The following is a 27,656-nucleotide window of genomic DNA, read 5'->3' as shown; positions in this document are numbered from 1 at the left end:
GGACATGGTTAGGTATTGTCACATCCTCCTACCTCTGACCTTTGCAGATACACAGAAGAGACTGTTGACATAGGCTTTGACTTTTCATTGCATGCACGTGGCATTCTTTCTGTTTCATCTGGTCATTCGCTGACAGTTGTGACTGGACTGAATGGGCACTTCTTCAGAGGACAGGTGTGATCAAGGTCTGCTGCTGGTGGAAATTACAATGTTTCATTGGTGTTCCAAATGTAAAATTCAAATTACAACAGAGTTTATTTTCGTTAAAGAGGTATGAGGATAATGTTGTTCAGGTTTTATGGCTTGAAACATCCCAGCATAGTAAACGGATGGAATTCAAACTTTAGTTTAGTTTATCAATCATTATTGCAGTTTGTTTGTTCGTGTTCAATGTGATCACTTGGTGACTACATGATTTACTCTTGTCCATTCCATGTGATTTACTTATTCGTTCAGCCAGATACTTTAGTGTTCTCACCAAAATATGACTATTAAATTCAAGATGATTACAATGATTACAAATCACTGTAATACAGACATTATATAGCCAGATGTTCTTATTTTTATAATTTTATTTACCTAATTTCTTATCACATTTACAAGCTTCTGCATTTCTATGTGGTCTGTGGAGATTCCATATAATTCATTTTGAAAACTCAAACTGACATATTGGACAGAAAAATCATACTATACATTGTTAATGTATCTGTACAATACAATATATGTAATGTATGTATGCTCTGTATATTCACTTTTCTTTTGTGTTCAGAGAGAAAAACAGAATCACTTTTGACCCGAACATAACAAAAGGGTAAAAAAAATATATATATACAGATATATATACGTCATTGAGAGGGGTTGCTCAGTATAAGATAAGTCAAGGTGAAAATAGTGAGAGTGGTCAGTGTTATACCTGACATCACTACTGTCTGTGTCAAAGCGAGGCAAGAAAATATTATGTGATGAAACAAAAAAGAAAAAAAAGAGAGGAAAAAAGAATAAATAGGGTAGGAAAAGAAATGACACCAAAGCAGAGAAAGAAGGAAACACAAAAAAAAGCAACAATTTTATTAGCTGCAATGTAGAATATTTGCAATTCCAAAAGCAGGAGGAAAATCCAGCTACATGTCTTTGGTGAAGAAACTATCATTGTCAGCAAAATCTGTAATAAGTAAACATTGGCATAAATGTGAAGATACCGGAAAAATAATTTACATAACAAGGATCTTTAAATAATGCTCCTGTATTAAAGCCATCCACTGTATTTATACAGTTCATTTGTTTGTGATTAAACCTCTACAACCTGCTTAGTGATGCGAGACATCCTAACTTTTATCTGTAGACAAACTGTCTTAACTCACTTGTTCTGATAGTGGCATTCTGGCAGAATTGCGGATGGTTTACATACACAAAAAGGCTGCTTGTGCTTTGGTAGAAAGTGCTTATTAAACACGGGCCAAATTAGGTCAGTGTATCAGATACAACAGATGCTTTCCAATCCATTGTTGTTAAACAAGTACCTACATCGAGATATATGTGATGTACTCTTGAGTACATAAAATCACAGATTTACTGCAGAAATTTGGAAAAAGATGAAAAAAAATCTTTTGTAACACAGACACGAAATGCTACATGTTACATGTTACATTACATAATGTAGTGTTACAGTAGCGTCAAAACATAATCTAATGACGTAGATGTGAGAGACCTGCAGGTGGTGTAAACCTTTCCTTTCATCATACATCCCCTCCTTATTTCACAATCTATGTAGAAAAAATGCATCACAACATGCCAGTAAAACTATCAAGGGGGCTACCACATGCTCAGGTCACTTCTTATTCACAATGAGCTCAATATTTTGGCAGCAATTAAACAAAGGTCTGAATGGGACAGGCACATTTCAGACACATAAGTGATAGAAAGGGATGAGCCCACAGGCAAAAAAAAGACCGAGAAAATCCACAATTTATCGGCAAGCTCTCGTTCCACTTGTCTTTTCCTTCACTTCCCCTTTCTCATCCGTTTTCTGTGTTTTAGCTCTTTAACAATAGGATTCATCAACAAAAGTGATCTGCAGCGGTGAAACTGATACATCAACACACACCAAGGTGATCAGGCACACATACACATACGCAAACACACACACACACACGCAGAAACATATACACACACACGGTCTACTGGACATTAAGGGTGCGAGCAGACACTCCATGGTGCCAGTCTCTCAGCTCGTGGTACTTAGGGCCAATCACCAACCGAGTGGTGGTCTTGTTCACCCTGTCGTCCAGGATACAAGTGTGAAAAGAGAGGAAAAGAAGAGGAGGATAAACCAAGAGAGAAAGAAACCACAGGGCAGGTAAAATTACAGTAGCTGGCCTGCAAGTCTGTTATGAGACTGACTGTAAGCAATGCTGCTGAGAAAGCTGGATCATAGCTACTTTCACAGCAAACACTGATGATGCACAGCAAACACTGAGATGCAATGAAAATGGGCCGCTCTGCAAGATGAGCAAAGAAATATGGCTATCCAGTTAGGCGTCTAATTGCAGTTGGCAGCATGGTGGCACAGTCGCTAGCACGTCTGCATTACAGCAAGAATGTCCTTGATTTGATTCCGACCGGGGGTATTTCTGTGTGGAGTTTGCATGATTTTACATGTTCGCGTGGGGTTTCCCACCGTAATCCAAAAGCATGCAGTAGCTCAACAGGAGACCCTCAATAGCCCAGATATATAACAGAGAGTGAATCGGCCCCATATGTGAGCGCTGCCTCTCGCTACATGGCAGCTGGGATAGGCTATGGCCCCTTTCCTCCCCCCGTGACACTGAGTGCGGCAGTCACGGCTAATGAATGAGTGTTTAATTGACATTCATGCAAGCAGCAAAAATGTGTACATATTTAGCCAGAAAGCAACAAGAGAGACAACAGTCAGTCAACCAAAACAACACGAGGCTGGAGGCCAGCAATGATTTGAAATCACCATGATTCCACATGCAGCACAGCAAAGCTTTCTTAGCCAAATCTACAGACAAACATTAGGAACATAACCACTTTTCATAGGACAAGCAGGGGTTAAAAAAAAAAAAAACTCTTTCAGACACTGAGCGGATGATTATTGAAACCACTTCCCAACCATTTTTCAGGCTCTTTTTTGAGAATGTTATCAAATACTAATCAGAAGTGACTTTCCTAGCTTTTGATGTATTGCCTGAAAAAAGTACGCATTCAAAATTGGAAACAATGTCCCTTTGAGGAGATTCAAAATCCAAAGGCACACTATCCTTGGATGAATTGCTTTAATTTATTTTATTTTACTTGAGCTCAAAATAAAACATTTGAATGGAAAGCCATATGCACTGTTATTTGGAAAACCAAAAGAGCAAACTTTGATTGGGTGTTTTTGGTTCATCACAACATCAACACTTTCACATTCGTCAAAACAAAACAGCACTTACTTTGCCTTCTTAGCCGCTTCCGCTTCTTGTTCTTGGGCTACGAAAGTAAAAGCGAGACATTCATTACAGCTTCAACCTTTGCAAATCATTCACACCTTTTGGTTCATTCAGATTTCTTATCGAGATTAGGATATGGCTACAGGTTTCGCGGTCGGTAACGTACCATTCTCAGTGCCAGTAATTTGCGCCAGGATTCTAAAGGACCTGGACTGTGTTGTACCGGTACGTGGTCGCCAGTCCTCCGTGTCCTCCGTAATTCTCTTCCTGCTGGCGTCCGCATGGGTGGGCACATGGTAAAAGTGAATGTCTGTTTCCACAATGTGTTTCCTGGGAGGTCTAGGGAAAGAAATTTTTATAGGAGAACAAAGTTGTTATTCAGATCTCTATTAATAAGACGCTGCTTTCTGAAAACTAACAAACAAGCAACCTAAAGTAATTCCGTCATTGAAATGTTTTGGATGTAATTATTAACGACATCTAAATCAAAAGTTATACCTTGCTTGCTGGGGTTTTCTTGAAAACCAATGACAGAGACAAGCAGAGGGGAGAAAAGAGATGAACATAGACTAAATAAAAGCAACAGACCCATCACAAATTCGATATTTATATAGAGACAACTGAACTAAGTAAATAGACTTACTTCAAAATACTTTGAGGTCCACTAGAAGAGGACATCCATAATACAAATGTAAATATTCAAAATTCATTATATAATAGAGTAAGTCAAGGTATATATTAGCATGTAGAGACATCAAAAAGTGAGAATGAGAAAGAAGTGAAAGCCACACAAAGTACGGAGCCAAAGTATAGACGGAATGAAGTTAAAAAGTGTTTTTGATTTAACCACCAGGTGGTGCAGGAGCACTGTTTCTAATAATGTACTATTGGCGAGCACGTAGTCACCAACAGTCAAGTGTGCTCAGTTTGGGATATTTAAAGTAAAATGAAAATGTTCTTTATTTCAATTTTCTTTAAATTATTTTGCGGAAAGTGGTAAAATCAAAAGCTGTGCATTTAAAAAAAAAAAAAAAAAAATCAGGTTTTTTAATGTATCTTTCATGACAGAATGAATGTCTGTGAGTGGTGTGTTCCTTAGAAACAGACTGGCAGGACCACGGCAAAATTAATAATCATTAATTGAAATTTGGGGACAAACACACAAACGTGCAAACACACAGCATATGATGTCCATACAGTTGTCTATAACTCCACTGATAAGTACACCAAGATACTGACCGAGCACATTCAATGAACTGATTTATGAGCGCCTCTCAACACATTCCTGCCACAGCAGCAGGTATGATGGTCTGTGAGTGTTGGCAGCTTTGTGTGATCCCATTTTCATACTTTGAGGTGCACTGGAAGTGATTGTTGTGCAACTACATATGCATTTGTTAGAAAAGAATTTATATTTGATGCCAATATCAATTTTTACTTGCAGATAAGTGCAACAATTTAGAGCATAGAATAATTGCAGCATTTATATTGTTCAAATTGATAGCTTAAAATCAAATTACAGCATAAGACTTTGCTATCTGATGCATGCAGATGTGACAACACTATCGACAAACACAGTTACAAAGAAGGAGGACAAAGTGTTGATGCACATTAAAAGACGCAGTCAAACACTACAAACTTGGCATGCTGTAGAGACTAACTTTGTAACTGGAGGAAGTGCTGCAGTCTGCGAGGTAAAAGAAAATGGTTTGATAGGGGGAGGTAAAAAGAGAGTACACTGACAGACAAAAACAATTTCTGGCCAGTTTCAAATAAACTGATTTGAATCCCTGAAAAATACCCTCTGAAACGGAGCACAAACAGCAACATGCAAACATGCAATGATGGAGAGAGATGTTGTTTTTTTAAATACACTATATCGTCCTGATAACTCAAATTTTGACTTACTTGCAAACTGGAATTAAAGAGGACCCGGGAGAAAACATCAAATGGGCATCACCAAATATCAGCAAGACTGATTCTGCTGGGTTCTGGTGTTTTATTAATACATTTTGTTATACTGATTGCACAATGAATGTAAGTGAATACAGCAATCTTTGGAGAATAATATAGAGAACTAAATTTAAATGGATATTTACACTTCGGTCTCTTTAAGGAAAAAGTCAACGAAGAGCCGAGAGGCCTGTAAAAAAATGTATGTATATAAAGCTACTTGGGTTCAGGATTAAAATCCCAACTCATTGACGGAGTTCCTTCTATAGCACAGTAAATGCCTCTCAGCTTGAGTTACAAATGAAGACTAAATATAAACATGGCAGTCATAACATCATCGCATAGAGTTGAGACCGGGACAGCAGCAGAGCAGATGCCTTTTAAATATGACAAGGCTGTTGTCTATTGTTTTCCTGAGCATTTGTTTTTTCACTCAAGCCAGTTATCCAGGGAAAAAGCGGTTTGCATCCTTGAGTGTAAACTGCGATCATGATTCAGAGGAATTCCACTTCGATCAGGAAAACAGATCAGACGTACGTGCCCATGTGTCCGTCTCTAACTGAAATGACAGTTTGTTTACATATCACTATTTCAAGTTTGGCCTTGGAGATTCTCCAAAAGCCACTGGACAAAATAAGGCACATATTATGTTACTAATTGGGGACCCAACCAAAGGAAGTAAGTAACCAGTGCTTAATCATTCAAATAAAGTCTTGAAATGAATAGATATTATATTATATTATATTATATTATATTATATTATATTATAGTACATTATATTGGGATTTCATTGATTTTTGTGGATTTCTTATATGTATATTCCGGGAAAAAAACATATTATAGTATGAGAGGTTAGGCATTGACAGAATGTATGAATGTCACACCTGGTATGGATAGAAAAAGATAGAAGACTGACTGATTTTATCATCTAATAAGACCACCACTCACCCATTGTGCTGTATCGGCACAGCTCCCCCCTGACTTTCCAATAGGCCCCGCCTTTGCCCCATGGCCACCTCACAAGCATTCTCAGTTGAGTAGAGGTTGATCGGTGTGTTATACACTGATGGCTGTGGTGGAAGGATGGTGGGGGTGGGGGAGGAAGTTGGTGGATAAGAGACGGGGGGTGGAGGAGGGGGAGGTGGACTAGTGCGTGAGGAGGCAGGAGTGAAGGCAGAAGACGGGGAGGGGATAAAAGCGGCAAATGGGGAATGTGAAGAAGGGTATTGACCCTCTGAGCGACAGCCCCAATAGGATGTGGGGGCCTTGCTGTTAGGGACAGCCGATGGGCTGGAAGACTGCGGATGGGTGTAAGGTGGAGAGGGGGGATACGTGATTGCCACTGGTTTTATGATGTCGGATCTGTCCACCTACCAGTGCAGAAGGAAAGAACATGCAATGCAAACCAAAACACATCAAACCTTATTGATACTGATGCCTCTCAGTTGATGATTTATTGACCAATTTTTTTTTTCTCATGGCCCTTATATCCAGCCTTTACATCTTAAATATTGTAGCATTCAAGGATACCCATATTACGAGACAGAAGCATCAGTACACTTAACTATGATCCACAATGAAAATATCATGATGAAATCCATGCAATGGCAACGTTTCAGAAGGCTATGATCGATCATGATGTTTAGTCTTAGCACGTGACTCAAGGTGAATAAATCCCATCAACGCTGTGTGTTTAAAATGAGCTCAGAAGAACACTGTACTTTTCACACACCAGTAATAGAATTTAAATGAGAATGATTGCTCCAGACACAAGATAACAGACTAAAAAAAAAATTTAAAAAATAATTTTCACCTGGGATCACCTGCCTTAACTAACTGTTATGTTTCTTTCCTTTGTCGTTAAGGAAGTCGACGATGAGAACAAAAAAGTTTGACATTACCTTCGATCCCTGTCCAGGAGCTTTTGGAACACTAGAGGCCCTGATAGAAAGAAAAGACAACAAACATCATGTTTAAATGTTTTCACTTTCATTATGATGTGACATTCCCATTCAAAATTGCCTTTTTTCAATTATCATTCTCATCAAAATGGATGATTTCATTATTTGGAAGGGGGGTAATCGGGCTCTGGGTAATTGTGTTCATGGTATCATAAAATTAAATCCGAGCTCTCAGTAGGGAAGGTAATGAAAGGTTACATTACCCAGGTAGGACCGATCCAGTCAGAAATATAACTTGCTAGATCTTCAAAATGTTGCTTCTCAGTCTGTTTGCATTCAAAGGCATCTGTTTTTAGTTTATAAAGGCTTATATTACTATGATACTCTCAGTTTTCAATATCCTTGATGCCTCTTAGAGCGTGTGTGAGTGTGTGTGCGCGTGTGTGTGTGTGTGCCAAAGGTATCCAAAAGGTGTCCAAAAGGTCATCTGAGGATGCCATTTGTCTCTATCCAGTGTTGAATTTACTTAGTAGCCATATCAAGTTCAAACTTCCGTGTGGTTTTCAAGTCGACTGAGATCATATCATTCTTGCTGACAAACAGGCTTTTTCATTCACCTCCCGGACTTGCTGACACTTTCAGTAAACACATTAGTCAGATGACAAAAAACAGATGATAATTATTTGCCAAAAATAAAGGCCTAGTGTTCTGGTTGATATTTAATTTAAGTGCTAACTTACTACCAACTGAGTACTCCTGAATCTGATCTTTGTCTCATTTGATATGCTGTAACAGTTGGGCAAATTCAGACCAAACACTAGACTAGTTAATTCAACCAGTATATAAGATGCTGCACTTGATCAGGAAGAAATCTTAGTTAACAACATTTTGGATGGGATTTCGGTCACACTATTCATTTTGCCCACCGAGTAATAAAGGTGCTAGAGCTGTTTGCATTCGACAGCGGGAGGCGAGGGATCAGTCAATCCCAGGGCTACACATGGAGACACTCAACCTCTCACTTTCACTTACACTTAAGGACAATTTAGAGTTTTCATTGAGGTTACTGCATGTTTTGGGACATGTTTTTGGAACATGTTTCGGTTCGATATCAGACCAGGAACTCTTGAAATTCATTTAATGTCACAGTAGAAATGACTACGTTGGAAGACCTGGAAAGACAAGAAAAACTTACTCTACTTGAGAATGTCCCTTTGCAGGGATTAGTAGCAGCTGGCAGCACTAAGAAATTGGAAAATGGTCCAATAAAAGCTGTGATTTACTTCACGTTATGTCCATGAATCACATCCATTTCCAACACGTATTGTAGGAAAATGTTGATGAAGAACTGAGTGGGATATTTGGGGAAAAAGAAGGCAATATTTAACATTATGCAAACAATGAAGTAATTGGGGCGATTTGTCAGTTGTTCTGCAAGCATATTGAAGCAGCATTTCAAGAGGCTTCTTCATGGGATGAGGAGGAACTGCCTCTGACAAACAGCATTGTAGCAGCTGAAAATATATAATTCTATCAATATAGCTACCCATAAGCCTGGCCTCTTGCTCTTTGCTTTTTTTAGGTCACATGTCATTGTGTTATTTCATGAGATGATAAGGTCTCAGATGCAATTACCTCCAGATCAAAAGGACGTTTCTATAATACGACTCAATCGTTCCCCCTGTGAAGCCCTAGGAGCAGTTCCAAGGAACAGATTAATCCTATTTTGAGCAGTTAGTCGGCAGCCTCTATCAAAACACAGAACTCTGGATGTAGTGTTCGAGGACGAGGTGGGTAGATTACTCCAAATTTCCAACCAAGGGGGGGAGAATTTAGAGCAGGTGCAATGTGGGACTTTTTTTATTGTGTAAACAGTCATGAGATGGAATTTGGAGGCTGTCCTTTGAGTAACCCTTTCTCACAGGCTTAACCGAAAACAAAAGACATCCTTAAGTTAAAAGTTTTATGTGATTCCTAATATCTCATTATAATAGAAGACACACCTTTCTTGAGCACAGTAATATTGTCAGCATCTCAATATTTCATGATATTACATCATATCCCTGAACATCATACTCTGCAAACTGGTAGCCTTTTATCATCAAAAACGAAATATCGACTTCTGTCAGAGCTGGTTGGTTCTAATTTCATTTTAGCAACCGTAAGAGCAACCAGTGGCACGGAGATGTGTGAGGCACATTCGGCAGGGGGTCGAGCACAAGGGATTTGAGATGGTATTCATACGTCACAGAGATCTCTGTAGCCCCTATTACGCTGCTGCTAAAACTGGAAACAACATGGAAATGAGTTGGGGGTCATATGGTGAGTGGGGGCGGAATTAAAGAGACAGTTTTCCCTAAGGATTTACAAAGTCAAGGTAATTTTAGATCTTCACATAAGCAACATGCTGTTGTATTCAAATACATTCTGCGTTCCTAAGTCTTTGCAAAGCCTTGCCAGTTGCATTGCTACTTTTAACTGCTCATGATAATCTTTGTGAAATCTAACCTTTAGTCTGTGCCAATGGAGAATTAGAGGGGTTTTTTTTCCTGTATTTTGAAGGTAGCATATTGTACAATACAACAACTATATCAGTGGAGAAAGAGCGTCGCTGTCAGACTCTGATATCCCCACACATAGAGAAAGAAAATCTCACAATGTATCAGATACTTGGCCTCGGGAATTTTTCTCCATAACTGAAATGTGCAAGGGTCAGAGAGTAAGTGGATATTGCACAGGCAGTGACAATGTGACAGAGACATGACATTTAATATCTCCCCCTCCTGAACACCAAATAGTGTTATTCTCCTGGCTCTTTAGGTATGTGCTGTGTAGATTGGTGCTTGCCAAAAACAAATTTAATTAATGGTGGCTATAACTTTTTTCTCCATTACTTTTAGTTTTAGTGAAAACCATGCAGTATGTTCTATAATTAGAAACGCATGATAACAATTTACTAAGATTCTTTAAAGAATGATCAGTCTCCTCTTCAGTTGTGCCATCCAAGAATGTTGCAGTATCATTGAAATTCTAGTTTCTCAGTTTATAAAAGATTAATTATTGGTTTTAACCAAGTTTTGTTTCTTTTCTGTCAATATTTTTAATAACATTTTTTTATCCAAATATTGTCATTTTTACGACTGCTCTATCCAGTACCTCTCCGGGATTTGATCAGACAGTTCCTGGATGGGAAACTCTGAAGATGGACTATAATGGTTATGGCGGTGAACCCAGCGCATGCTGGTGGGATTAGGATATCCTCTGGCATGAAGTGCCCTGGGTTCCCCAAAAACTCCTATAAAAAAATAAATAAAAGATAAATGGATTTGGGGAAAAAGAAAAGATTATTTTCTTCTACATTAAAATCATCATCTCCCGTTTAAGACTTAATCGTGTTTAATTTCTATGTGGTTCTTTGCATATCTTCCAATGTTAAACTGCATTGTCATGATGGCAATCATCCTCTTTCCTTTATCTAGTCTCAAACTATTCCTACTCCAACAGCTGTTTTATGGTCTTAGTCGTGCATTTATATAATCTCTGATCTATTCTTATTCCACTGAGATCACTGACCAATGTTTCCAGGGCTGTGACCTGACATGCCTACAACTTCACCACCAGCACAAGCCGGACTGAATCAATAAGTTTGCTGTGTGTGTGTGTGTGTGTGTGTGTGTGTGTGTGTGTGTGTGTGTGTGTGTGTGTGTGTGCGTGTGCATGATGGCTGGGGGAGGTTAAAGTAGCTCACGCTATATCGGGGACAGATAAGTGAAAGACATTCATTTAATTAAGCCATTCATGACAGTCCCAAATTTAAAATAAAGAAACCTATGACAAGACTGAATCAAATACATTTAGAACCAATAAGTTTTGTGACAGATCTACCAAAAAATGTCTTATTCAAATATAAAACTAACCACAAACACATGCCTTATCTAAAGAATAAAAAACAAATAATAAAAAAAAAAATATACAAATTCAAATCTTATTACTCTACTTATTGAATTTCAATCTGAAAGGTTATTATTAATGCATATAGAATCACAAAAAAGGCTTGTTATTTCCAAGTGCCTCCATATACACACACTGAAAAAATTGTCCAAGGTGAGGTCATGGTGACTTAAGGCATCTCAGGAAATGTTTGTAGCACAAGAGATGTTTATATTGCAGTGCAAAAGGATTACAGTGATAAGATTATATACTGTTCGGCAAGTACAACACAAAAAATTTATGCCTGATGTCCTTCAAATGATTTTCTCTGTGAATTATGATTGAATATCATATTGAAAATATCCAGTGATTTTAAGGGTCATTTATTGAGTGCTTTAACATATAATTGTGGTGACTTTTGCCTTTTTTCTAAATTCAAAGTTCACATAATTTATCAATATAAGTAGCAGAAGTTCTTATTTAAACCTTTTCCACGAAAATGGTTCTAGTCAGCTAAAAAGAAAAGTGATAAGAAAAAAAGAAAAAAATAAGTCATTTTATATGTATTCACCTCACTGTTGCTTGTGGGGAAAAGGGGAAGAGAGAGGACTTCTTTAGTTTCAGGGGGTTTTAATTTTATCTTAAACTGAAGCAGACACAGCTGCTAACAAGAGAAGAATAGCAAGTAGGGTGGGCAAATATACAATTTTAATTTGGGTAGATAGTCAAAAACAGATGGAAAAAATGGCTTGACTTATATCATGGACTGAAATTAAGTTTTTTGGTTTAAGTCTTCAGCTACCACCAAATTTTGCTATTTTACAGCTGATGTGTGTGCTTATGTGGAAATTCCTTATCCACTACCTCCCACTGCTATCTTCACAGAAGCCTTGACACGCCTGTCATCTGAGAATGACATCACATGAGATCATCAAGAAGCCTTAACACCGGCCACGCCAGCAAAAACACACTAAACCCTTTTAGTTTTACTACAAAAACATTACTCAGTGAGATAAACTTAGTGAAAGGCTCCAGTGAATTTGCATGATTACAGCTTAAAGGATTAAAACCCAAATTACATTTTTCCTCTGTTTTAAATGACTGATGATCGACACTGTTTTCATGTATTTATTACAACCTCATTACAATTTTTGTTTTGCCCCTTTGCATTACTGCAATTTGAAGATTAGTTGGCTTTCATTTCATTTGATTTTGTCTTTTTGTTTGTTTTTTACTCCAGTGCAGTCCTGGGCAATTTGTCATTGTTGTTCATTCCTATTTCATTGCGGTTCATTCCTATTGAGACTAAATTAGGATAAGAGATTAGGTTTGGAATTCCAAAAGTGTTGAGGGTAAGTGGACAATTAGCAATTCTCAAAAGACTGAGTTTGATCAAGACATTGATATTTTGTTGTTTTCCAGAGAGCCTCTAGAGTTTGGAGTAAGACCACTATTAACCTTATTTTCATCTAAATAAAAATTTCAATGGCATGAATTTGGACTGCCAGTAACATCTTGTTGCAAGGAGACAGGGTTTATGTATTTTACCTACCATGGATCGATATGGCTAGACAAAATGCCTGAGGGTTCAAATCTTATGCTTGGTAGTTCTCACAACAAAAGACTTCCACTATTATTATCTAAGGGATAAGCACGTACTAAGAAGCCCCGCTGCTTCCTATTCAGTTTTTCAAGAGGATTTGAAAACTCAAACATGTTTTACGAGGTTGTCATTAAATTACTTTTTGATAAACAGAAAAATACTAAATATGCATTTTAAACCATTAACCTATTTCGCTATTAAAAATGCACAACCGTGCAACTCTAAGAATGTAATTTCTGTGGTGACAAAGGCAACAAACAGCAACATTTTATAGGACTTCATTGTTTAGCAGAAACATGCAGCAGCGGATTAAGGAGTCCTCCAAAGGAGTCTTAAAAGTGGACCTTGAGAGGAAACAGACACCTTAAATTGAGTCCCACCAGGGCATGAGAAAGGAGACCATGTCTGCAGCAGCTGACAGGCCCATAGTATTGCATCAACAGCCCAACACAGCTCATGGGTTACATCACTCACCGTCACTCAACACTTCACAGTCTGAACAGGCCTCAATTATAGCTAAGCAAATTTGTCCTGAATAAATAAGGTTTAAAAAAAAAAGAGGCAAGAATGAAGGAAAGAAAGAAAGAAAATGTTGCTAAAGACATGAAGACCACTATTTAAATGTATTGTGAAATGCTGTAAGAGGGGTGAAATAAATAAATAAATAGATAAATAAATAAATAAATAAATAAATAAAAAATAAAAAGAAATCAATAAATCACTATCTGACTAGTGGCATTGGTATTAAAAGCTGTGTGTAAACTTCTAGATGCCGAAAGTAGATGCATAACAGTACATATACTATGTATAACACTACATACGTCTCATTATACTATACAAGTCTCATGAGGATGGAAATACTGTAAAACGGCATTACATCTGTAAAAGGGCAAATATTGTTTACACTGTGCAAATATTGTATATATGGTGGAAACACATACTAAATGTATGATTCCAACGCTTTACTATCACTTCAATTTACTACCACATTTCATGAATGACACAATAGGGCATAGACTTAACATAAAAAGTCTTTTAATGTTAATAAGTTGGATGGAAAGTTTATGTTTGTCCAACAAAGGTTCGTAAAATCTTGCTCACTGCAGACAGAAGAAGAGTTACTGCAATAATCTGCTCATCTAATGAGCCACCAAAATAGACAAGCCAGTAATAAAACCATAGATGGAAACAAACAAGGCCCTTTGTTTTATATTGAAATCTAACTTGAACTTTATAGCCCAGTTTTAAAGACGCCTGTAAAACAAGGAAAATCAGTGCATCTGAACAGACAGACAGACCAGGGTGTAGAACTACACAGACTCATAGCAGAAACGAATCCATAAATACATTCCCACAAAATAAAGATCACAAGCTTTTCAAGATTTTGTTAATTCATTGCATCTCTCATCTGCAATTTTGATTAAAAAGATTTATCAACCGGCTGAAGCTTATTTCTACATTGCAGCCAAAGATGTAGAATTTCTATTGGAATTTTCATATTTCCATTGGAACCAATACATTTCAGTAGACATTAACTTCCTTTCAAGAGATCTTCAAGGGAAGAAATTCAAGCCCACTTGCCAAATAAAGGTTTCTACAAGGATTAACTATGACCTGGATGACTGAGAACCTCCATAGACATCTGTCTTTCAAGACATTCCAAGATAATAAACATATATTTTGGGAAGAGATTTTTCTGTCACGTTATCGATCTTAACAAATGCTTTTATAAATTAAATCTAAATGTATCTTGTATTTCTATAGTTTAGTCATATTCTTTATCTACAGTGTCCACAAATTTTACTGTGCCATCATCACCACTCATCATTGTACATATCAAGTCGGAGAGAATCGTATTTACAATTGCTTATTTGACTGATATTAAATATACCCTAGCCCTAATTATACACCATCAGTTGATGATGTAATTTGATGTAACTCTGCATCTTAAAAAGTGTTGATTGAAATGTATGAGTCTTTGTAGCTACTATTTGGATCAATACTGCTGTGGGTGCTCTAAATTTAGACTCCTCCATCATTTATATAAATATCACTGCATTATTGACATGCTTTTCCTATGATTATCTTCAAATCATTCCAAATGATCCTTCACGTTCTGTTCTGGCTGAGTGTTCTGAGCATTCAACAAGGCCGTTCAGCCTCAGGACAAGTACTCCTAGCTCACAGCAAATCATAATCAGAAACAGAATTAAAAATCCACAGACAGAGGAGCTTAGCATGTAGCTTATGCCCAAGACTATTTGTAGGTTACTTCCACAAACATTAGATGTTCTTGGGATTTATGTTTTCTTTGGCAAAAACAACAAGCAGCAAAAGACAGAGGCAGGTGTTTCTAAATGTAGCTACATTCTTCTGGTATTAGGATATTAGTGGCAAATACTACAAGCCTAGCCAAAAGTGATGGCCATCGGTTTTAGATGATCTTTGGCAAATACTACAGACAAGTGAAAGGCAGAGACAGGTGATCGTAGTTTAGCACCCTTTTGGCTTTGGAACATCTCTGGCAAATATCACAAGCAAGTAAGTGACAATGGCAGCTGCAGAGAGAGGATTTGCAAAGGGGTGTGGGTTTCTGCGTCAACAGTACTCATTTCACCAGCTACGGCTGATCTGGCTCATAACAAACTAATGAAGTGAGGGACACTTTTAGTTTTGTTTTTGTTTTTCGTTTTTTTCAAGACAGCTACAGCTACAAGAGAGGCTTGCCAGTATGCATTGGTTCCTTCATCCATTATGACACATAAAGTAGGGTCTCCCCCGAATGTCTCGTCCGCCCTCAAAAGCAATAAAGGCCAAATAAGTTTGTCTTTCTTTGGAGCAGAGAATTAAATGGCAGAGGCATGCGTGCTATTTCAAATAACTATCAAATTGGAATGGTGTGATGGTAACATGACATGGAGAGTAACGCAAGTGACGTGTAATGTACATCTTGAATTAAGTCCCTGATTTAGCTTTCAAATGACACTATTACTAAAATAGCTTCTTCTTTTGGCAGGGATGGTTGCTGGCCTTTTAAAAAAAAAAAAAAAAAAAAAAACGTCAGCTGATGCTATTGTTGACTGACCACTCTGTGCAGTGGATAATGGTGCTTACTTGGCGCAACCATAGAGAGTTTCAACAAGAAATCCCATTCTGAGAATGAATATACTCATTAACACTAACATTTTCTTGCTCAGGGATCCTTCCAACAGAGTGTGATTCCCATTCTGATAAGGAGAGAGGTGGGAAACAAATAACTCCAAAGCTTTCTTCTTCTTTGCATGACAGCTTGTTTTACAGAAATCATGCAATCATGATCTGAAAGGCTGTGTTATGTCTTACTATGTTACCAAAGTCTGTCCTGTTAACTCTATTCTATTGTGTGCCTGTTGACTCTCCCAACGTCTTCAAGACTCTCAGAATGGGTCATTACCTCAGAAAAATACTAAAATACACCCAGGCGCAAAGCCGATTTAATAGCTAAATGGCGTTGATAAGAACTGACTTTGGGGAATAAGGCATTCAGCCAGACATTGGCAGTTTAAGTCCATTAACAGTCAAATACAAAGGCGGTGTTGTTCAGTTACAAGATGACTGGTTGAAATGAACAGTTTAATACATCGGTGTAACTCCAAATAGAATAATTGCAACTAAAAAAGCCAAATTTATTTGATTAAAATTAGTGCTTATGGGACTCTGGGTGCTCTCCCGGAAAAAGCTACAGAAAGGATGGAAACATTTTTGGTTCAGTATTTTTTCTGAAATTCCACTCAAATCCGTTGTGGCACTTTTATCATCGGACCTAAAAGTACATTTCTATCCCTTTACTATCCCTTTAAAACTGTCCACAAAACTCTGCTAAACTCACACGCAGTGAATGAGATGTACATATAGTTCGTCGTTCTCATCTTTCTATTTCAGGTTTGCTTCGTTAGAACCTTGACACGGATGCCATAAAAAGATACCTGATAAAAAACAGAGATATGATGCGCGGCCTAAAAAGGTAATGGAGAGGGGCAGCAAGCGCAGAATGCAGTCTTGTGAAAGTGAGTCTGGAGCAAAACTGCGTTTTCAGACAATACAGCAAGCACTTACAAATGTATTTTTTCAGAAGGAAACAAATTCCATCGTTAGTGCGGAGATAAACTTATAATTTTATTCAAACACGCCAGGCATTACGGAATCCTTTCCACAACAACAAAAAAAAAAAAAGACAAATGAAGGAGGAGGGGTTGATTGAGAACACGATGATTTAAAGTACATCACAACCCTCAAGAATCCAAATGTAAGTACTTGTGATAAATGAGTTCCTTTGTACGAGAGCCACCAACTGTGTAGTAGAATGTGGAACCAAAGAGGTGGTCCACATGTGCAGGGCACCCGCCGCAATTTCAATTACGTTTCTTTGGGGAATCGCAAATCAGGCATAACCAACTGTTTTGCTGTGCATTAACTCCATGATTAACTACAGCACCGATGAACATCTGCCTGGATGCATGGATTGTGGGCTTGAAAGGGGAAACATGCATCACAAATATGTTACAGTAATGGGCTGTTTAGAGTGTTTAAAAGAGATAAGACAGTGTGAAAGCAAGAGATTTCAGAGACAACTTGCTCATACACACTCGTTAAATCATTGAATAGTTGAGTTCCTTAGTTTTGGTTTGGTAACAAAGCCAGCAATCATGCTTACTGTCTCCAAACTAATGACTTACTTCTGCAGAGAAAGGGAGAGGTTCCCAGTGCAGTTCTTGATCTTGTTTTGCGCTTCCAGGTGATTCATACCCTCCGTGGCAATACCGCCAATGGATAGAACCATGTCTCCAATAGCAACACCACCCTTTGCTGCCTTTCCACCATCTGTCAGCTGCAAGAAAACAGACACACACACACAAAGTTTAAATCAATTGTTGAGGACGTCATAATCACTATTATATAGAAAACTTGGTCCATGTGGTTTTGGACGGACAGAATCACTCTAAACTGATTGCAGGTTTTGAAGATTTGTTATGAGAGGTCATGACAGACTTGATACTCTGCCACGTAAAAAAAAATTCTACTTCAGTAACTCATGTGTAATTGCATGAGTCCTCTTTGATTTATCTAAATTTTCCCTTAGTAAAACCATTATAAAGGGAAAAATTAGAAAATCGGTTTGATAGCTTTTTAATCAGTCTCTTTTTCCGAGTGGCTTCACGTCCTCGTCAAAGGTGTTTCAAATGTACTATACGGGTCATCTTATAGACAGACCAACAGAGAAATATATTATCTTTACCAAGCAAAGAATTGAGCATTTCCTTATCAGAAATGCTCTTGACCTATCGGTCAAGTTTTTTTTAAAAGACCATGCCAAATTACTTTTGTAAGCCATGCCAGATTACCAAGCTATCCTTGATATACCTGAATCTAAACACAGTTCAGCTATGGCACTTCCACTCTTGGTTAACCTGGTTAATTTAAAACAGATTCAAGCAAGACAATAGAAAACATGTGGAACAGCAGACTCACTCCTTATTGACTCAGCTTATGTGTTTACATGTTATTTTATAAACATCCTGGATAATAGTTGCCAAGGAACAAAGCAATTAACGGGCAAAAACAGCATATGAGCCAAAACTAGAGCAAAATAGCATTTAATTAAATGCAATATGTACCTTATGTGAGAAGAAGAAGTACCTTATGTGTGCATTTTGTTTACAAAAATTAATTTTGCTGTGATATAAGTCAGTCAAAGTCAGGCTGTCAAAATGAGTCATATTTGTGATACAAAAACAATAAAGAAACCCAAAAAAAAACAAACAGATTTTTATCGATGAACCATTGATGCTTTGCACTCAGGTCCTACACCATTTTATTATTAATTAGGATTACATAACAGGTAGGCCCAGAATGGCAAAAGTAAGCAAGCACCGCCAAAGTATAAAAAAAAAAAAAAACACTCTTCATACAAAAAATTAAAAGCAAAAGGTACTCATTTTTGCAAGACAAGCAGATGTATGCTGGAAAACTCAATCTTTTTTTCTGGAAATGGTAAAGCAAATATGATATCATCATTGAGAAGAAAAAAAACACTGTGTTTTCTACAAACATAGTACATGGAAACGAGTTACTAGCAAATACAAGCTCAACTGACCTGAAATAGTATTCATTTAAAAAAAATCAAATCCCTTTCGTAAACTGACAGATAGCAGCACACACCAACAGGGATACATTATGTAAGCATGTCATATAAACCAGAGCCATTCTTATCAGTAGACCTAGGGAGGACAGTGACAAATTTGGAAATGTGCGTAGGATGTTACACTTTATCACCTTTCTTTTCTCCATGACGCCAAGGCAATGCACTTGGGCTCATTGTGAAAGTTATGACAACTAGTGACATCATACACTGCTTATGCAATGACATGTGCCTGTATGTCCAGTGCCTGTATGATAATGAGGAGATTTTAGAACATTGTTTAGCACCGCAATGTGTACCGGACCAGTCTTTGTCACATACAAATTCTAAATGTATCCCAAGAAATGGAGGGCCGTTATTTTTTAAATTTTTTTTCCCCACAAAATCTATCGCAGACAACATTTCACTGCATGTACATTTCCACAGACAACTGCAATTGTTGCTTTTGCTATACAGGCGCATTGATTTCAAACTTTAATTAAAGAAAATTAAGTTGGTGCTTCTGCTACAAGACAGTAGAATTTGCATTATAAATGTGAATTGTGTAAGGTGACTCCTTTCTCTGTATTAAATCGTGCTCTTTGTCTGTTTGTATCTATATCTGGCACAAGGACACACACACACACACACACACACACACACACACACACACACACACACACACACACACACACACACACACACACACACACACACACACACACACACACACACACACACACACACACAAACCTAGTAAAAGTGTGCACCAGGATTAGTATTAATGCTCCACAGCCCCAGCCATTTATAGTCATGTCATTAGACCAACATATGCAACATCACTCACCATAGCTCAGAACAAGAGCCCCTGTGCATTTTGACTCATTTATACAAGTGTCCTCACACAAAACTACTGGTAATATTATGAACCAAATACTCACCATAAAATGTTTGCTTATGACTAAATACTGCTTATTCTTACTAAATATACCTGAATTAGAACCAAATATTAACCATACCATCAAATCATGACTAAAGTTAATTTTTCAATAAAACATTGGTGGTGATAACATTTTAGGAACGTAATTACAGAAGTATTCCCCATCTTCTTAAATGTCCATGCAAAAGATTGAATCCTTCATGTATCAAAATATATGCTAAAGAATGAGAGTGCCAGAAGTAGCAGTCATAAAATTTTCACAGCTGAACGAGCTGTAATGTTACGAGCAGCCCGGCTTTTCAACCCACATGTTGGTTAGAGCTTTGAGTAAAAAAAAAAAAAAGAAAAATTGGTTTCAACATATAAGCATTCTCAAGTGCTACAAGTTGTCTGGTTTAAACATACACAGACTGTCTGAGTGCTTTGAACAATGCCTGGTTTCAGCACCGGCACTGACAGAGATGACAGACAGATGGTTCGCATCACGCTATGACTGAAGCACTGAAAGCAGCAGGCACAGATACCTTCATTTTAGCTCGTAACTAAAGACATCAACAAAAGCTACTTTCTTAGGACCAGCTGTCAGAAATGGTATGTTTGAAGCCTGCATGGACAACAAACTGAATGATTCCCATGCAGTTTCATTACTAATTAGCAAATGCTTTAAGTTTATTTGCCAGGTTCTCATTTGTGTAGGTAATATAAAACACCTGCAGGAGAATAACATGAAAAAATATAGTTTGAACTCTAAGCAACACAGAATATAAAACACCAGGAAATATACACCAGGAAACATGTACAAAGAGGATTAGATAAGCTGGAAGAAATAAAAGTGATTTATGAAAAGAGAATTTCAAGTAATGATTAAACCTCACTCTGATATATACATCATCACACCGTAAAGCACTTTATGTAATGTTTCATTTAAAATATATGACGCTTAATAAAATGTGCAATAAGGTTAACACAGCATTAGGCAGCTGCCGGCTGCCAAATAGGCATATTCGTAGAGATCTTTCCAAAATAGAGACAATACAGGGCTTTTGGCAGTGAAAGATCTGTGGATAAGGTGACTCAGGTGCGACCAAAAATAAACCCTTTCACAGCTCTCATATAATCCAGAAAATCAAGAATGGACCTTTCTTAATGACCTTTTTTTAATGAAGGAAAGTGACAAATAAGAGGGGAGCATTGTTAAAACACTCCCTGTAAGACCAGAATCAACAAAACCAGGTCAGTAACATTTAGCTGTAAAACCAATCGCACTTTGCTCATATAGGACTATACAAGCAGGTATTCACAGCAGGTCTCAATGATGTGATTGTTGTGGTTTGTAGGCGTAAGCAGGAGAAATGCCGGTGCAGACTCATTTCGAAATACAACCATACGAGCACAAGACTGGAGCGTTCTTGCCCCATACAAAAAACCAGGCCGATTTTGTCCATCATGGCGACCTGCTAAAATAAACAGGATGAAAGTCATTCAAATACATCATGGAGGAGTATAAACAATGGCTGTTCAAGAGAAATGAATCCCCCAATTTGGGATGGACTTCTAATTTGCATACCTAAAACCATCTAGTATATTTTGCATTTCTTTCCAAAAAAACACTTGTTATTAGCCATGGAATTTTTTTTACTCTGTTACTCAAATGTTAATTTTAATGCAAAATTCTGATAAGATCTCCTTCAATATTTGAAGGTAAGGTATCCGAAGATACTTAAATGTAACTAATTATCAGTGACCCAAACGAGCAGGGACGTGTCTTAAAACTATAAAAAGCCTGTTCAGCATCGCTCTTATACTGGCATGAATAAATCTGATTAGGCTTTGAGAAGAGATGAGTTAGCCCCTTACAGGTGAAGACGGAAATGTTTTGGTAAGGTCACCAACGGGATCAGATGTATGTCCACGTGAAAGGATAACCCACATTTCTGTAGTCATTACCGACACACTGGTGCAACACATTTTAGAAAATATATAATAAACCCACATAAACATACAGACACTGAAAAGTTGATCTATGGGAGAGGAGCTTATTTTCTGACCCTGAACCTGAGGTTATTTGACAAGGATCCATGACTACTAAGAGGACAACGGGTTAGAAAGATACACTTGAGTAGTAAAAAAAAAATCACATAAAGTTGCTTCCAGACTGAAATCCTGGTCAGCCAAACAGATAAGGGTGTGTTCAAGCAAGTACAGGAAGAGATAGGTATATGCAGAAGGGGAGCAGGAGGAGACTATATATAGAGCTTAACAGTCTTTGAAATAGACCTATCACCAGGGTCAGTTGTTATCATCATCTGTTGAAAAGCATTGCTGAGGAAGCAGGAGGCAACCAGCACTGATGCAGTTCCAGGAACTGCATTCTTCCATGAAAAGGTTTAATATAGATTAACTGTCCACTGGTTCTGTTGCAATCAAAACAGTAACTTTAGCAAGTAGACTGAACTTTTCCTAAAAAGCTTTTATCATAACGCAGAATAAAATGAAGCAGTGTATGCATTCCTTTGTCATCAAACGTTATCAACGCGACTGGACTTTGTTTCGTTCCTTGAAGATATTTTACTTTGAATCCAGGAGGCTTTTCAGTTGTGAAGTTCTTGATTCGGTTCAGAACTGACGAAGGCTCTTGGATTAGAGGTGAAAGTCATCAGGGAAAGAAAAAAAGTCCAGTTGCCACGATAGCATTTGACAACAATTGACCGTGACCTGGTCGGCTGAGAGCCTTCACAGACGTTTATGCAATCCTATGAAATATCCAAAAATATGAATAGTGAAAATGTTTTGGCTTTTTTTCCTCACAGATGATTTGTTAGAATCGAATTCAATCCAAGACATTCCTTAAAAAATCCAACTACTACAAGACCTAAGTCTTCCTTAGTATATCAAGGATCTGACCTGTAAATGTGACCTATGAAATATGCATTTCTTAGACATTTAATGCACCCCTCCACAGTGGGCTATTTTTGTGTTGAAAGAAATAAAGTGTAGTCTGTGAAGCACTCAGACTGGATTGTGTCACCGTGGATACCAGAGGTAGCTGCTTTCTGTCTCTAAACATGATGGTTGCGATGCTTTGAAATCCCTATGTAAAATAAGAAACATAACTTTTTTGTTTTACACAGATGGTGTTGAGGAGGGCACACTAGAACAAGAAGACAAGGAAGACCAGCATTTGTGTTTTAGCTAGACCACATTATGTTCATTAAACAGATCCATTCTACTGTATGAAGGAAATCTTTAAATACATTGAGGTACTGCTCAGTTATCATTTTTAATCCCATAACCTCATGTTTATTTAGCATATAGCAAATGATTTATTCAACCTCAACTGATCAGCACATAAAGGTGACAATTGTGTTTTAATCGTTTTCTTCATACAGCCTTTAAACTGGACACATTTATACTAAAAAAAAAAAAAAAAAAAAAGTTGTTTTGTTACAATACAAAATATATCAAAAGGTGTGGTAAGCAGTTGCTGAACAGACAGGGCAGGATAAATTACATTAATACCCATGATGGAATACTCAAATCAAACTTTGGATATGACTAACGTCATAAAGGAAACACAGCAGCAGCAGCAGCTGTTAGCATTAGTGTGGTTTGGCAGTATGGCTGCATTCTCTGAAACCCCTCTCAGAACCAACGTTTTGGTTAGAGTGGCAAAGAGCAATTTCTCAATGTTATTGTTGTGCACGCAAGCGACCATGTGTCAGTGATCAGCGATCAGAAACAACACCGTTTGCCATTATCTGGATTAAATTGGTTCATAACAATTTGGGTCTGTTTTAGTCCCTTTATCCTTAATAACAAAGCATGTTGTATTTATGTGGTGTGTTATATCTTGGGTAAGAAATCACATCCAACTGATAATTTTAGAGAATAGTACATCAACTCATAAAGGGGAGGCAACTTGTAGGAAGGTATAAACGGGTGCAAGTATGATAAGAATGAAGGGAGTTGAGGGAAAGGTCAAGACATATGCCTTGGTGAGTGACATCTAGTGTTTGTCTCACTTCGGCTGAGGCTATTATCCGTCCTTTAGCCTCTTTATACTGCGTATTGCATGATCACATTACAGTGTGTCACAGGGCACATCCCATTACCTCTCACTCATTTCTTATCAAGTCAAATAATTACCACCCAAAGTTCAGCCTCCCAACAAGAGGAAATACATTCAAAAACACATAATTTTACAATTTCTCACCCTCTGGAAATTAGATCAAATTATTTCTCTGGAATTAATCATTTTTTGAAACATTCACGAGACACAAGACAAAATATGTTTGTATTAGAAACAAGTAAATTCAAAATTCAACCCTTTGGTAGCAAAACTTCACATGACCATTGTACGCTCTTATACTGCCTCTGTCTAAAAAGGAAACAAAGCCTTCTATGTGATTTTATTCCATTAGCATCTAAAACTCCACAAAAAGCAATTCATTTTAATTTTGATGTATTGACAACATAACTCTTCAATTGTGATCCTTCTGTGAAGCCAGGCAAAACTGTTAAAAATGATCAATTACCAGCTTTGCTGGGAAGGCATAGTCTTTCACTGGGTAACACACAGAGAGAATTAAACAATACTTGTAAGAAGTCACATGAGATTTGGGTGGTGGGTAGCAGTATCACATCCAAAGTATTAACACAAACATGGCAATGCTAAAAAGCCCTGTGTGGAAATGGGCATAGGACCTGGCAAGCAATTCATCATTTGTCTCATGTTGCCACAAGCTTGCACAAGGCAGATATTAGTGATTTAGCATATGCATGGGAACTGCATATGCATTGAATTGGTGATGCAGTACATGTGCTTTCCTGTGTTCTATGTATGTCTGCCAATAAAGCTAAACTGTACCAGCAGATGTTTCAGCGCTCTTAAAAATGGGTCATCATGTTTCAAGATGACACTTTAGTTTGAGTTATGAAGGAACAGCAGGCTAGGAGGACACCAAGAAGTAGCATTAGGGGTAGACAAACAGAGATGGAAACCAAGGGACCATCAAGTTACTTAGTCTGGCTGAGGAATTGAAGCCAATATCTAGTTGTGTGCCAGAATATGATTACTGTACATTGACTTCAAAAACTGAAAGTAAGGTGCGACACATACATGATTGGTAAAGAAAATAATCACAAGTATGCTATAGGAGGCTGAATAAAAGGGACTTTACTCTGCAGTGAGGTGTTGAAAGATGGGAATAAAAGGAAAAGAGGAAAGAAGAGACTTGAAAATAAATTTTCAGTTTTATAATCACTGATCAGCCATGTGGCATTGCTGGAAGACCCTTCTACAGCTGTTGTCTGATGATGATGTATGTGCATGCATGTGGAGATCCAAAGCATTGACCACAAAATCGTTTCATCCCGAATTATGTGTGTGTGTGTGTGTGTGTGTGTGTGTGTGTGTGTGTGTGTGTGTGTGTGTGTGTGTGTGTGTCTTACCCGAGAGATGGTGAGCGGCATGTTGAAGTCTTTCCCACCTTGCAGCCTGAAGCCCCAGGGGGCTGGGCCAGTGAGAGTAACGCTGTAGTTGCTGCTCATGGTTTCCTTGCTCAGAGTTGATATTGCTTGAGAGCAATTATGTTGATGTCTGGCAAATACGTTGGAAAGCAGAGGATACTGATACAATGAGTTGAAAACTAGGTTTTGATGATGGCTATTATTTCAGGCAAAGGCGCAATGGATCCTTCTAAGATATTCTTCCAAGATCTGTGGAGAGATATAATAGAAAAGACTCCATATAAGAACACTGTGCGATGGATATTTCAGGAGGGAAATGAAACAGGGAAGAAGAGGGGGAAGAGACGAAAAGGAATTAAGAAAAGAAAGTTACCAAACATTTTTTTACAAATTAATGTGGTACACAGCATATACATAAACTGTAAATTCCAGAGTGCAGGAATAAAAAAAGGAATGATGAACCCTTTCCGGTCAGCAGGTATAAATATCACAATGTATGGTCCAAGCAAAAAGCAATAAAATAGCTGGACCTTGCTAAAGTGTGTTTTAGCTATTTAGTAATATATGTCAACTAACCTCTAGAAAACATTCATCAGAGCACGTGAGCTACTAATTGCAGCTGCTTTCATATTTTGATAGCGATTATGAAGTGTGTGGAAAAATCGGTACCTGTTAATTCAAAATTCCAGACAGGAGAATAATCCCTTCACATGCAGGTAGAGGATATAATCCCTGATTCCCCTGGCCTGTCCTCTTCTGGTAAACACACTTACCGTGTGTGAAAGAGGTACAGGGAGATGCACCGCTCTTATATATTGGCCAATGAAAGAGGGGAGGGGAAAGGTGGAGGAGGGGAGAGAAGAGGAGGGAGGGGAGATGGAGAATGGGTAGAGGTTAGAAGGGATGATATGGGGTAGGAAAAAGAGGAGGGGAACTGGCTGTGGGCGGAGCAAGAAGGACACAAAACAAGGAGAAATGAGGCAGATGATTAGCAGATGGGAGGATACCAAACCGAGGGTGGGCCCAGCGGGGGATTGTGGAAGAGTGGGAACCCTGCACCCGGAGAAAATGACAAGGGGAGGGAGAGAAGTCCTGAGAGAGGAGGAGAGGGGCAAAGAGGACGGGACGGTTTCTTTTTCATTGGGATATTTTGGGAACATGGAATCAGCGGTACGGACTGCTTCATTTAACGTGAAACCAGCCATGACCTCAGCTTAACCTGAGAACACATCCTCACTCTCTAAATAACAGAAAAAAAAATCAACATCAGATCAATCTATTCATACATATTAATGTGTCTTCATGTGTGTGTGTGTGTACATATATATACATATATAAGCAAATATATATATATAAGGTTTCAAAACAAGCGCTCTTAAAGTTCTGTTGCAAAACTATGTTTGCAAACCATTGGAAACCCTATGTTTCAATGGGGCTTCTACTTGTTAACAACTCATGTTGAGTATTCTTTGGCTACCTCATTGTTTATTTATTTGTTTATTTTTTCCCCATAAAGTGATCTCTTCCCTAATCCAAAATTGATCTGTGCATTTCAGCACGCAGACAAGAACAATCTTGCTCTAAATGAGATTCTAAAAACAAATAGCCAGAACCTGCTTGTGCATTTTGGTACAGAGATTAAAATTATACTTGGCCTCAATTAATAATTGAGTACAGCTTGCATATTTAATCTCTATTATACTATTGCCTTATTATAGATGTGCAGACAGCTGGCAGTTTTTCTCCCCGTACATTGTCTATTCCCCTTCTTAGACCAGACAGATCAATATTGACTTTGCATGTCGACTGATAAAGTAGTAGCTCACTTAATTCTCATCCTCCTACTTTCTTGGCCACAAGTCGACACACACACACACACACACACACACACACACACACACACACACACACACACACACACACACACACACACACACACACACACACACACACACACACACACACACACACACACACACACACACACACACACACCTTGGCTTCATTTAAAGAAGCTTCATGAGTACAAAAATCAAGGAGATGGTTAGATAAATATTTCATGAGACACAACCCTTTCTATGAGATAACATAATCAAAACAAATAGATAGCATAATTAAAACAAAACAGGTCATTCATTTCAATGTTCCCAAAGTGTCAAGTACAGATACTTCTTCAGGGCAGCCAGGTTAAACAAGAAGACTTTCTTATGGGAGCAGACATGGGAGCAGACATGGAGGAGCTGTTAAACGT

The 27,656-nt window shown here is 37.9% G+C and overlaps 1 protein-coding gene across 4 annotated transcripts in view; it reads right to left on the bottom strand.

Moving 5' to 3' along the window:
* Positions 1 to 26,228, bottom strand: part of pdlim5a (PDZ and LIM domain 5a) — a 39,885-nt gene extending 13,657 nt beyond the window's left edge. Inside the window, exons 1-10 of one of the 4 annotated variants that reach the window (XM_086174105.1) lie at positions 26,075 to 26,228; positions 25,388 to 25,654; positions 17,555 to 17,706; positions 7,307 to 7,346; positions 5,114 to 5,139; positions 4,096 to 4,116; positions 3,951 to 3,968; positions 3,619 to 3,791; positions 3,456 to 3,492; positions 1,055 to 2,277 (exon numbers count right to left, since the gene is read on the bottom strand). In XM_086174105.1, the coding sequence (XP_086030231.1) occupies positions 2,178 to 2,277; positions 3,456 to 3,492; positions 3,619 to 3,791; positions 3,951 to 3,968; positions 4,096 to 4,116; positions 5,114 to 5,139; positions 7,307 to 7,346; positions 17,555 to 17,706; positions 25,388 to 25,486 (666 nt within the window). In that variant the 5' untranslated portion in view covers positions 25,487 to 25,654; positions 26,075 to 26,228 and the 3' untranslated portion in view covers positions 1,055 to 2,177. Of the gene's footprint in view, positions 1 to 1,054; positions 2,278 to 3,455; positions 3,493 to 3,618; positions 3,792 to 3,950; positions 3,969 to 4,095; positions 4,117 to 5,113; positions 5,140 to 7,306; positions 7,347 to 17,554; positions 17,707 to 25,387; positions 25,655 to 26,074 lie in introns of those variants that run through there. The other 3 variants (XM_086174108.1, XM_086174106.1, XM_086174107.1) reach the window with 3 other exon arrangements.
* Between the last annotated feature and the right edge of the window lie 1,428 nt (positions 26,229 to 27,656).

This window comes from Fistularia commersonii, chromosome 26 (genome assembly GCF_037954325.1).
Source record: "Fistularia commersonii isolate RoL2024-O1a breed Wild chromosome 26, RoL_Fcom_v1.0, whole genome shotgun sequence".
Taxonomy (NCBI): domain Eukaryota; kingdom Metazoa; phylum Chordata; class Actinopteri; order Syngnathiformes; family Fistulariidae; genus Fistularia; species Fistularia commersonii.
Note: the sequence above shows the minus strand (reverse complement) of the source record. Positions and strands in the feature narration are given on the sequence as shown.